The 13,313-nt window shown below is 37.0% G+C and overlaps 1 protein-coding gene across 1 annotated transcript; it reads left to right on the plus strand.

Annotated features, from left to right (window-relative positions):
* The first annotated feature begins 5 nt into the window (after nucleotides 1-5).
* LOC147921147 (uncharacterized) lies at nucleotides 6-5,478 on the plus strand. The gene is made up of 6 exons (XM_087501376.1): nucleotides 6-116; nucleotides 406-521; nucleotides 939-1,002; nucleotides 3,997-4,927; nucleotides 4,971-5,168; nucleotides 5,258-5,478. The coding sequence occupies exons 1-6, from the start codon at nucleotides 6-8 to the stop codon at nucleotides 5,476-5,478; spliced, it is 1,641 nt and encodes a 546-aa protein (XP_087357502.1).
* Nucleotides 5,479-13,313: the final 7,835 nt, after the last annotated feature.

Raw genomic sequence — 13,313 nt, forward strand, 5'->3', positions numbered from 1 at the left:
TCCCAATGTCGGATCTCACCATCATCACCGTCTTCCTCATGTTTTTGTCATTGTTAAGAGAGAGAGGAAGAGGTCACGGGAGACTTGTCGTTAGCCACCGTCCATCACCACCGTTGGTGAGCAAACCATCGTTTATCACTGGAGTTGCTACCATGTGTTAGCCGCTGTCACTGGAGATGTCAGCCACTGTCACCTAAGCAGCCGTAGCCCATCGTCGAGTCCATCGTTTTTGATGTTGGAGTTCACCACTCTGATACTCGCTGTTCTCGTCAAAGGCGGTTGTTCTCCACCGTGTCACCGGAGATTGTCACCGCGCTCAGCTTGTGGTGCCGTGTGAAACGTTTTCACCGGAGAAGAAAGATCCGTGAACCAAACCTGAGAAGTATATATGTTGTGTTTTCATAGATTGTTGGAACCAACCTAATCACCAAGCTTAAACCACCGCAGATCTGTGTTGCCGAGTCCTCCACTTCGCCGTTCAGTTCGTCAAGTCAAGCCGTCGAGGAAAGTTGGGGAAAGAGGTAACAACGAAGATTTACGTCTCGTGTTGTTGTTGTGTTGTGTTGTTCGTTCATGGCTAAACTAGCACTTAACCAAGTAAACCAGGAGATTTACGTGATTATGGAACGTATGTGCATGAGTTGTTGGGGTGTCATGCATGGTTACGTACGTTGTTGATGACGTTGGTTAATTTAATATTGTTGAATCGTGTATTGAGGCTGGTTTAGGAATTGTAATAAACTGGGAGCATGTGAACGTACGTGACTAAACTGTGGTATCATGAATTATTAGATTGTTGGTTTGATTTAATTATTAAACTACATCTAACTAATTTATTTGAGAAACACCAGCACAATTAAATCGGGTGTGTTAATTAGACTAAATCATAGATTATTAATTGAAAATAATCTTTGATAGTTTAATCTAAACCATTGCAGATTAAGATCGTGTTGGATCGGATGTTGCTGGCCTTTTATCAAGGATGTGATTCGTGTGGCTAAGGTGAGGACTAGTTGGTGTCTTCTACATATTCAGATATGTTTGGATAGTTACTTAGTTTAAGGTTAAACCGAATATACCTATATGTTACATAGTATATAAGTAACGTATATTTGAATGAGTGTATATTTTATTTATATGTATGTAAAAATATATTTATTATAATATATAAGAACTAGAATAATATGAGAATAGAAAATGATTGTGTGTTGATTGATATTGATGTGGTTGTGCTAATGCATGTTGTGGTGGTAAAATGTGATTGTGTGTGAGGAGATAGGTGCTGAGGGCACGTAGATGCGGTGAGCCGCAGAGAGTCCTACAAGGAATTTTCCTTGTAGTTGTGTGGTGGTCTACGGGCGCAGAATAGGGGTAGATCAGGATGGTTGACGAGCCGACGTGTGTGCAATGCTAGAAACAAGTGCAAGAGGCGCTTGGGGTCCGTAAGCATGAGCACGAGTGATTGATGCTAGGACGAAGTGCAAGAGGCATGGAGGTTCCGTAAGCATGGTGCATGAAGAAGAAGTGTGAAAGTATGATGGATCTGATAATGCACGAGGATAGCGTGTGATGACATGTTGTATCCGACCCGTCTTTAGGGCGGTTATGGGACGTAGTCTCATTTGTGTGTTGTGTGCGTATGATTGTGTGTCACAAGATTTATGACACAATGATTGTTGCTTGTCTTAGGTTTAGACTTTGTGATTGTCTAAGCGTATTTGGGTGTGGAGATTTCGGGAGCCCTAAGGCTTTCCCTTACTGAGTAATTATCAATTGCTCACTCCTCTTTCTTTTGCAGGTTAGTTAAATCAAGAGTTTGTTTTGCGTTGTTAGCTGCTGGTTTTGCATTTGAAAAGTGTTTTGGGTCGGGCTAGGAAGTCAACCTGTTGACCGTCACCAGATACCGAGTTCGAGTATTACACTAAACTTTATAGGCTTTTCTGAACTTGTTTTGATATTAATTAGACAAATCTTGATTTGGATCGGGCTTAAAGTAAAGGGTGCAGCCTACCCCTAACAATGTTAGGTTTATGTTTGCATCTAAACTTGTAAGTTATATAAAGTAAAGGGTGCAGCCTACCCCTAACAACGTTAGGTTTATGTTTGCATCTAAAATCATAGACTATGATAAATATATTTGTTGAAAAAGCATTGTTCCGAATCTGAGATTAGCTTTTGCAAAAATATAATACTTTATGATATAAAAAACCACAACTTATTGGTTATAGAAAATATAAAAAGTGTTCACTAATACAATTTTGGATTAATAGCTACTTCACGTAATATTCACATAACGGATATAAAACTTCTATTTCGGCACATTATAAAAGGTAGCCAACTTAAAAAATTGCAAATAGACCAAACTGATCCAAACAAGTCTTTTACGAAAATTTTCACATAAAGGGAATCACAGACCATGATGCTACACAAGCCTCACATCTTTGCTTCTTATAGGAATAACGTACTTTGAATCCCCAAAAAGCATCTAAAGATCTTCTTGGATCCGCAGAAAAAAAAAACCTTCATATGTATATCCACTCGTATATGTATACATCACAAGTAAGTAACTCGTTAAGACACACATATCTACATATGTCAGTGATCTAGAGCATATATATGTAAGGAACATACGTTCAAATACTTTTATTCAAACAATTATATGTTAGCGTGATGCATTCTCTCTCTCCTCCTCGTTCAAAATGAATGTGGGCAATTTGGTCAAGATGATAGATGTGCAATTGAGATTTTGTTTGAAGAAATTAAAAGCCTATTCGATTTGAGATCTCCTTGATGTAGACTCCTTTATTCTTCTTAAGGGTTTGGTTCATGGTCTACATAATAACATAAAGAGGGATTGATCACTTAAGCTTATACATAGAAGAAATAAATGAATCTTTTTGTCGGTATCTCGACATGGTTGAATCTGAGATCAGTATTTGCAAAAGAAAAGTAGAAGAAATCTGAAGTCTAGAAATCAAACTAACGGAAAGAGGTTTAACTGAATTTTGATATGCGGTCCACAAAATACAATAAAACGAAAGCTCAGTAGTTTACCAATATATATATATATATGAATTAATATTTTTAAATGATCAGAATTAAAAAAAATATATATATATATATACATTATTTTTCATTCACTATGAATAATATGTTCATTCGTGAGTAGATAAATATTGTTATGACTTAGAAGGTTATATATATTCCGTATGTTAACAACATAACATGCAATATTAAAAGTAAATATCATAAAGTTTGAACATATAACGAAAGTATTTTGCGGTCTCATAAGGGGTCATGTGGCTTGTAAGTTTGACATGGCCTATATCAGACCAAATGTTTCTACCAAGTTCGGTATATCAAAGCGTAATAGTATTCGCACTACCTTCGAAAAATGCAACAATATAAAGAGTTGGCATTTCTTTGTCACTGTGTGTTGAGTGTAAGACTCACGGATTGAAACTAGGCGTGGGAGATCCATCCATTTGAAAGTCTTTTGTGGATTTAGCAATCATGTGTGTTGGATAAGCTTAAAGTTAACTTGAGGAATAAGTTAACGTCTTAACCGAGCAATGGTTAAGGAGAATAAGAACAAACATGTTTAGGAGTCATCTAAACATATAATGTTTTCTATTAGGATTTGGTTTTTGGTGTTATAAATAAAGGTGTTATGATAAGAGAATTTGTAAGAGTTTGAGAGAGAGATTGAGTGGTTTTGTTTTGAGAGATTTTCAAAGCTAATAAAAGGAGTGATTTTATAATTCTTAATCTTGATATTCAAATTCTAGATTTGGTATCAGAGCTTCCGGGTTCAATTTTCTATATTCATCTTACTAAACAAACAACGATCGTTAGTCTAAAGATATGAGTGAATTAGCTACAACCACCAATAAGCCAAAAGAAGGAAGTCATTCATCTTTGCAATGTCCAATGCTAAACAATTCCAACTACACAGTTTGGTCCATGAAGATAGAGGTGATGATGTGAGTACTTAAGGTTTGGGAAGCAATTAGTCCAGGATCAGACGACGTTGAGAAGAATGATCTTGCTAGGGAACTGTTGTTCCAATCCATACCAGAAGCACTACTCCTACAAGACGGTAATCAAAAGACATCTAAAGCAGTCTGGGATGCTATTAAAACAAGAAACGTTGGGGCTGACAGAGTAAAGGAAGCACGACTACAAACCTTGATTGCTGAATTTGATAGATTGAAGATGAAGGATACCAACACAATTGATGATTTTGTCGGAAAACTTTCTGAAATTTCTACCAAATCAGCATCCTTGGGAGAGATTATTGAAGAACCAAAGATTGTCAAAAAATTCCTCAACAACTTACCAAGAACTAAGTGTATACATATAATTGCAGCTCTCGAACAGGTTCTTGACCTTAACACAACAACGTTTGAAGACATTGTTGGGAGATTAAAAACCTATGAAGAACGAATTCAAGAAGAGGAAGATTCACAAGATGGTCCGAACAAGCTTTTGTATGCAAACGCTTCTCCACAAGATGGTCAAGGGAAACTTATGTATACAAACTCTGCACCACAGTTGCAAGATTCCTCTTATGACAGAGGTAGAGGAAGAGGCTCAGGTCGTGGCCGTGGAAGAGGTCTCAGAAGGTTTAGTGGACGCTTTGGGTATCAATCGAGGGAGTACGGTTATCAACAAAGGGACAAGAGCAAGATCACCTGTTTTCGATGTGATAAATTAGGACATTACGCATCCAATTATCCAGACCGTTTACTTAAGCTAACCAAGCTTCAAGAATCGCAGGAGAAAGAAGAGGAAGACACGCATGAGGCGGAGTCTCTAATGATGCATGAGGTGGTGTATCTTAATGAGAAGAATGTGAAGCCAAAAGAACTTGAAGCATGTTTAGACAAGGTTTGGTATCTTGATAATGGCAAGGATTACGGGCAAGGTTCGTTTTGGTTATGATTCACTTGTTGATATAAAAGGTAAAGGCTCGATTCAGTTTGTCACTAAGAACGGAGAACAAAAGGTATTGGCAGAAGTCTACTACATCCCATACCTTAAAAGCAACATCATTAGCTTAGGACAAGCTACTGAATCTGGTTGCGATGTAAGGATGAGAGAAGACTTCCTAACTTTGCATGATCGTGATGGAAACATATTAGTGAGAGCTATCCGTCAAGAAACAGGTTGTATAAGGTGAATTTGGAGGTTGAAAATTATAAGTGTCTGCAGATTTCATGTTTGAATGATTCAGCAAAGTGACATGCTTGATTAGGACATGTTAACTATGAAACTATCAAGAGGATGGTAGTAAAGGAACTAGTTACTGGGATACCTAGTGCTCCAAAAGGAGGAGAAACATGTGCTTCATGTTTAGTTGGAAAACAAGCAAGGCAAGCATTCCCGAAATCAACATCCTATAGAGCAAAACAAGCATTAGAGCTTGTTCATGGGGATCTTTGTAGACCGATTTCTCCACCTACAGCTGCACAATAGAGGTACATCTTTGTGTTGATTCATGATTATTCTTGCTATATGTGGTCTTTTCTCCTAAAAGAGAAAAGTGAGGCGTTTGAGAAGTTCAAAACATTCAAAGCTTCGGTTGAACATGATACTAGAAATACTATCAAGACATTTACATCTCATGAGTTTAAACGTTTTACGAAAGAGAAGGGATCAATAGACATCTTATTGCACCCTACACGCCTCAACAGAACAGAGTAGTCGAGAGACGGAACAGAATGCTGCTAGGAATGACTCAAAGTATTCTGAAACAAATGAATTTGCCAAACTATCTATGGGGAGAGGCGATCAGACATGCAACCTACCTTATCAACACAGTGGGGACACGAGTATTAGAAGACTTGACACCTTATGAAGCTCTCAAGAAGAAGAAACCGAACGTGGAGCATCTCCGTGTATTTGGTTGCATATGTTTTGCCAAAACTGAGATGTCACACATTAAGAAGCTAGATGACAGATCACGAATACTTGTCAACCTTGGAACAGAACCTGATTCTAAAGCATATCGACTTCTTGATCCAGTAAGTCGGAAAATCATTGTAAACAAGGATGTTGTCTTTGATGAAAATAAGAGCTGGATATGGAGGAATTCGGAAGAATCACTCTTAGACTCAGGAATGTTCACTCTCAGTTTTGGAAATTTTGGGAACAATGGGATCATAGAAGATAGTGTAGCTGCAGAAGCAGGGGAAGGAAGAGAGAATGATAGAGAAGATGATGATGCAGACGATGACGATGGATCTGTCGAAGAACTAGAGCCAGTTTTAGGAGAAGGACAAGAACTGTCTCCACTGGCGACGGTGTTCAGGAGATCAGCTAGACAAACTGCAAAACCGGATTATTTGAAGGATTACGTACTGTTAGCAGAACTTGAGGGAGAACAGTTACTACTTACTATCAATGGAGAACCTTCAGTGTTTGATGAGGCAATGGAGCTAAAGGTTTGGAGAAATGCGTGTGAGGAAGAAATTGCATCAATTACCAAGAATCAAACATGGAGTCTCGTTGATCCTCCTTTAGGGTTTAAGCCGATTGGTTTAAAATGGGTATTTAAGATAAAGCAGAACTCTAACAATAGCATCAACCAGTACAAAGCAAGGCTAATCACTACAATAAAACAGGGTATTTATGACTACGCTTGGCGACTAAATACGTAGTCGCTAAATTTCCCGACTATCTGCCGACCACTAAGTGACCAAGATACAACTGCATAAATTTAGTCGTAACTCAGACGTCATTTGCCGACCAAATAGAGTAGTCGGTACTGTAGTCGTTGATTAACGACCATTATACGACTAAATGGGATGAACTTAATTGAGTTGTATCCAAGTAGCTAATTTGGCGACGAGTTAGCGACTAAGGCTATGAGTCGATAAGGTTGCGACTATACATCGACTACTTTTGTGGTATTCTTCCCTTATTAACTATAAATACAAGAATCATGTGTTTGCATTCTCATATCTATACTTATGTTTAGGTGCAGCATGTCTTATTAATTGTTTTCTATTATTGCAGATGTGAATTGGTTTGTATGTAACTAATGTTTATATGTAACTAATGTTTTTAAGTTTATATATATCCATGTTTACATTCTTTATATACTATTAGATATTCACATTCTTTAAGTTTATATGTAACTAATGTTTTGTAATTTTTAAGTGATCAATATATTATGTAGTGTATATATAAGTAGCAGATTTCAAATAACATGTAAACTAAACTAAATTATATGTATTTCTAAAATTAAATATGGCTACAGATTCGCGACTAATAATTGACTAACTACAGAATATTGGGTTTAAACATGTTTATTACGTGTTGGACCAGGTTTTGGACTACAAGACAAGCCCAATTTGTTAAAATAAAATCACATACCAACTCATCAGTGATTAATAAGCGACTAATTTTAAAACATTTTGGGACTAAACAAGCCCGTGAATCCATTTATGCGGTGCAGCCCATAAACAAACGACCTAACCCTAATGCTCAAACTCTAATCTCTCAATTCTGATTTCTCACCGTTCTTTGCTGTTTCTCTCAATCTCTCATCTACCAATCTCTCATCGACGCAATCGCCGATTCTCTCAATCTTCTAAGATGCCGGTTAAGAAGGCTGGACGAAAGAGGAATGTTGTCCCCAACGCTTCTCTCAGACCCGGTGGCTCGAACCCTACGTCGAAGGTGAAAAAAGTCAATCCTCTACCGCCGCAGTACAACTTCACTCCAGCGGCTCAAAATCCGATGCCTCAGACACCTCAAGAACAAGTCCGCGTTTCCCCCAACTATCGACGTCAGCCGCACCGCAGGTCAGAAACTATCCACCGCCACAGATCTTGTTTGAGAATTCCTTTAATCGAAGCCGAGAAGACCAACCAGCTCGGTCATTACCATAAGTCCAGAACAATCCACCGGTTCAATCGAATCCTTTGCATGATTCTGCGAGATCTCCAGTTTAGAACTCTCACGCTCAAAGCCATCCGTCTTCTCAAGGTAACAACTTTAAAGAGCCAGATCCAGTATTGCCAAAACTCCATGAGGACACGTTGAGGGCTCTTAACGCCATACTTATGGTGCCGGACCAGGACAAATTTACCACCGTGCTCTCTCCAGAATCGAAGCCTAACACGACTTGGTATGTAAACACGTTTTAATATTGTTTTGTCATAAATGTGTTACATAGTCGAGTGTTATGTGATTGTTTTGTCATTGGTTTGTGATTGTTTTGTCATTGTTTTGTCGAGTATATGTGTTTTGTCATGAACTTTTGTGTGTTTGCCATGAACTATTGTTTATTGTTTTGTCGAGTATATGTGTTTTGTCATGAACTATTGTTTATTGCTTTGTCGAGTATATGTGTTTGTCTTGAACTATTGTTTATTGTTTTGTCATTCCCAGTTCTCTCATCAGTTAGTAGTAACTAGAAAAGTATATGTGTTTGTCATGAACCATTGTTTATTGTTTTGTCATTCCCAAGTCTGACTTGATTCTTATGTTATGAGGTTTACTCATGATGTCAATCACAACTAGTTCGGAAGATTACAAAGGTTTTTACAAACAAATTTGATGGTGAATACTATAATTGGTCATGTGTACCTCCGGATAGACGAGAAATATACTTCCTTGAGTTTGCGGTATAGTTTTCTGTTATATCATTCATAGATAGGTTTTAATTGTTGTTTATCACTAACTTAATTCTATTTTCTTTTTCCCTAAAAACACACACTTCGGATCCATTGATAACAGGGACAGTGCAACATATTTTCTATGAGATATGTCAACGCCGGATGAAAAACATGGTAAGCGACGCTAGGACTAGTTGAGTGCAACCTAAATGGATTGCGGGTGAACTCTAGAAAACAATGGTTGGGCAGTGGGATACTGAAGAAGCACAAGAAAGGAGTTGAATCTATTCCAATGCTCGTATGTCAGACCGTAATGGTCTCGGTCCACACTCGCACTTATCTGGACCAACTTCGTATCAACAAGTCAAACAAGACTTGGTGAGTAACTTTAACTTATGTCTTAACCTTTTTTTTATAACTTTAACTTATGTCTTAACCTTGTTTTGGTAACTTTAACTTATGTCTTAACCTTCTTTTTTTTTTTTTGTAACATTCCAGGAAGAGAAACTTGGGAGACCGGTGAGTCTTGGTGAGGTTTTCATAGAGACACATACAAGGCCAGATGGTACGTATGTAGATCGAAAAGCCGAGAAGATCTTCTCAACTTATGAGAAAAACTTACAAGCTAAGATATCTGAGATCGAGTCTCAGGAGTTCACAACAGAAGATTATACGGCCATCTTTCTTCAGGTAAAGTATCATTTTCACCATCTATATTTAAACAGTCTTCAAAATTTTCATTTTCAGAACTAACATTTTCAGTTTTTCTTTTCTAAGTCCACTGAGAAAGACTCACGAGGTAATCTTTTTGGACTTGGAAGCCTCAAGGATCATCTTCAGGATCTTCTCAATGGCAAGAGCTATCAACAAGGACAGTAATCGTTTGTAGCATTGCAAGAGCAAATGAAAGAAGCTCATCGTATAATTGAAGAACAAGTTGCCTATAATGCAAAAGGTGATGCTGAGATTGCTGCTCATGAATTAGAACATTCCAAAGTTGTGGCTGAGAAACAGAAGAAGATAGAGCACTTGGAAAAGTTCATGCGTACGATGTGGCCGTCCTTTGTCGAATTCCAAGAGTCTGAATCCACCGCCTCTCCAACACAAAGAACATCTCCTTCTTAGGTTACTTCTTAGGCTATTTATCTCTATTCCTTAACTTTCATGAACTTGTCACTTTGGGATCAATCATAGTTTTTGATTGATCATTTTGGTTCTCTTTTGGTTATTATGAACTTGTCACTTTGGGATGATGTGTCAATCATAGTTTATGATTGATCATTTTGGTTCTCTTTTTTTAATTGTTAATGTGGTGAACATATTACTATTGTGGTGAACTTTTGGTTATTAAGAATGTGAATTTTAGGTTTCTGTTTGATTAGAAATTCGATTTATAAAACAAAACAAAACAATTATGGTTTTAATCACTATAGTCGTCAAACCAGTCATTAAATCTGGTTTAAAGTCGTCGTAACATAGTCGTCAAATAGTCGTCTGATAGTAGCAACGGAGTCGCATAATAGTCGTAACATTGTCACAATCTATTCTCAAACTAGTCGTAACATTATCATTAAGTAGTCGTAAATAGTAACGACTAAATTACGACTACGTTTACGACTACGTGTAATAGTCGTAATATCGTCGCTATTTACCGACTATGTTACGACTGAATTTCCTTACCGACTACCGATTTACGACAACGGTTATTAGTCGTAACTTAGTCGTTATGTATGAATTAGCGACTATGTAGTGACTATTAGTGCAGTCGTAAATCACCTGTTTTCTTGTAGTGAGTGGCAAAAGGCTATGTACAAAGACATGGAATAGATTTTGATGAAGTATTTGCTCATGTGGCTCTCATTGAGATAATACGCTTCATCATTGCTTTAGCAGCTTCAAATGGCTGGGAGATACATCATTTGGATGTTAAGATTGCATTCCTTTATGGGGAGCTAAGGGAAGATGTGTATGTCACTCAACCTGAAGGTTTCATTGCTCAAGGGAAGGAAGAAAAGGTTTATAAATTACACAAAGCGCTCTATGGTCTAAATCAAGCACCAAGGGCATGGAACACTAAGCTGAATAGGATTTTGTTAGAACTAAAATTTGAAAAGTGCTCCAGGGAACCTTCCGTATACAGAAAGCAAGAACGCGGCCATCTACTCATTGTGGCTATTTATGTGGACGATTTGCTAGTCACGGGTTCTAGCTTAGAGCTCATACTTGATTTTAAGAGAGGAATGGCAAGGAATTTTGAAATGAGTGATTTAGGTAACTTGCTTATTATTTAGGCATTGAAGTGGTTCAGGAAAGGAATGGAATTATATTAAGACAAGAAAGCTATGTGGAGAAGATACTCGCAGAAACAGGAATGAATGCCTGCAATTATGTTCTTATTCCAATGGAGTTTGGTTTGGAGCTTTGTAAAGCAAAATGATATGCTCAAATTCCCTAAAGCTACTCTCTCAAATTAAGAGGTCACTGTAATACTTAGGGGTCGAATTCCACAAGGACTCAAGTCTACACAATAAATTATAGAGTTTTATAATTAAGCTAAATAAGTTGATTTAAATTAAGTAAAGCAATGCAAAATAATAAATAAAAGGGTGTCAATGGATCAAAAAGCTAGGCCTAGGGAATTTCTCAGGAAGTTACGAAATATTAAATCAATCAATAAATTATGATTCAAGCAATTAAGAACATATCTAGAACTCTAAACAATTTTGTAAAACAATTCAGTTCTCACTGCAATTATTATCTAAATTTAAAACCAGAAAATCCAAATCTCTTTGTAAAATTCTAAGTTAAAAATCAGCTTTAAGAACAGGTTTAGATAAGTTCACAAAATTATTAATTCAAATCTCTTTGCAGAAAGTAATTTTGCAGAAAGGTTTTAATCAGGAAAATCAATTATATTCTCATATCAATTTATTTTCCTAAAGTATTAATTCTAGATGGCCAATCAAGGATTAATAATGAAGAACAACCTATGATGAAGATCTAGAAAGATAATGAATCCTAAATAAACAGATCTAATAAATCATAAGATCCCTGTGAAAAAACCCTAAACCTAACAAGTAAACTACTCAGACCTGTTTAATGAAGAACAAGACATAATTCTGAATAATAAGCAATTGAAATTAAAAGAGTAAAAGGGAGTTCAATAATTCTTCTCTCAAAGCAGATCTCTCTCTCCAAAGCTCTCAAAATCTCACAGGGTTGCAGAAAAATAAAATTTGCTAGAAAAATAACTTTTGGGTTTTAAAAACCTAAAAATACTATTTATATGTCCTAAAACACGTCAGGGACTTGTATTGCAAATATGGAAAACTTCAGGCAACTTTGTAAAACTTCCAAATTGGTGATTCTTCATCGGCTGAAGAGGGTGTCGATCGATGCTCCTAAGTGGTGACGATCGATGCCATTTCTTTGATCCGAGTCCAAATTGATTCTTCAAGATTTATGCTCCAAAATGATCCAAATTGCTCCACTTTGCTCCTTCTGTGCCAAAGTCCTAGAAATCTGCAAAGACTCAAAAACATCCTAGAAAACAAATCAAAAGACTCTAAAACACTCCTTATATCATGGTTAAAAACCACAAAAACTATGATATATCACAAAACATGAAAAACGGATTGATGAGAAGCATTATCGGAGAACCATCGTGTGTCTTAGATATTTACTCCATACACGACCTGGTCTATCATATCCCGTTGGTGTACTGAGCAGGTATCTGCAGGAACCAAGAGAGTCACATGGGGTTGCGCTTAAGCAAGTGTTAAGATATCTTCGTGGAACTTCTTCTCATGGTCTTTATTTCAAGCGAGGGAACACAACAGGTTTGATAGGATTTAGCGATAGCAGTCTTAGTGTTGATCTAGATGATGGAAAGAGTATTGCGGGTCATATCTTTTATTTCAATGGATTTCCGATCACATGGTGCTCTCAGAAGCAATAAGTTGTAGCTTTTTCTTCCTGTGAAGCAGAATTCATGGCCGCTACAGAGGCGGCTAAGCAAGCTATTTGGCTCCAAGATCTTTTTGCAAAGATTAGTGGAACCGAAAGTAAATCAGTAACAATTAGAGTCGATAATAAGTCTGCAATCGCACTCACTAAGAACCCCGTCTTCCACGGACGCAGCAAACACATCCATCGGCGATACCACTTCATTAGGAAATCATTGAGAATAGACTTGTTATGGTTGAACATGTTCCCGGAGTCGCACAGAATGTCGACATTCTCACGAAGGCACTTGAGAAGAACATATTTAAGGAAATGAGGAATCACATTGGAGTGCAAGAAGTCTTGTAGAAGAGTTTTAAGCTTATGGGAGAGAATGTTGGATAATCTTGAAGTTAACTTAAGGAATAAGTTAACGTCTTAACCGAGCAATGGTTAAAGAGGATAAGAACAAACATGTTTAGGAGTTATCTAAACATATAAAGTTTCCGATCATGATTTGGTTTTTGGTATTATAAATAGAGGTGTTATGATAAGAGAATTTGTAAGAATTTGAGAGAGAGATTGAGTGGCTTTGTTTTAAGAGATTTACAAAGCTAATAAAAGGAGTGCTTTTATAATTCTTAATCTTGATATTTAAATTCTAGAATGTGTACGTTGAATCGTTGTATATATACTACTGAATAACAATAAATTAAATGTGCACAACAAAATTACCTGAAAAAT

This window comes from Camelina sativa, chromosome 19 (assembly GCF_030686135.1).
Source record: "Camelina sativa cultivar CO46 ecotype springtype chromosome 19, ASM3068613v1".
NCBI classification, from domain to species: domain Eukaryota; kingdom Viridiplantae; phylum Streptophyta; class Magnoliopsida; order Brassicales; family Brassicaceae; genus Camelina; species Camelina sativa.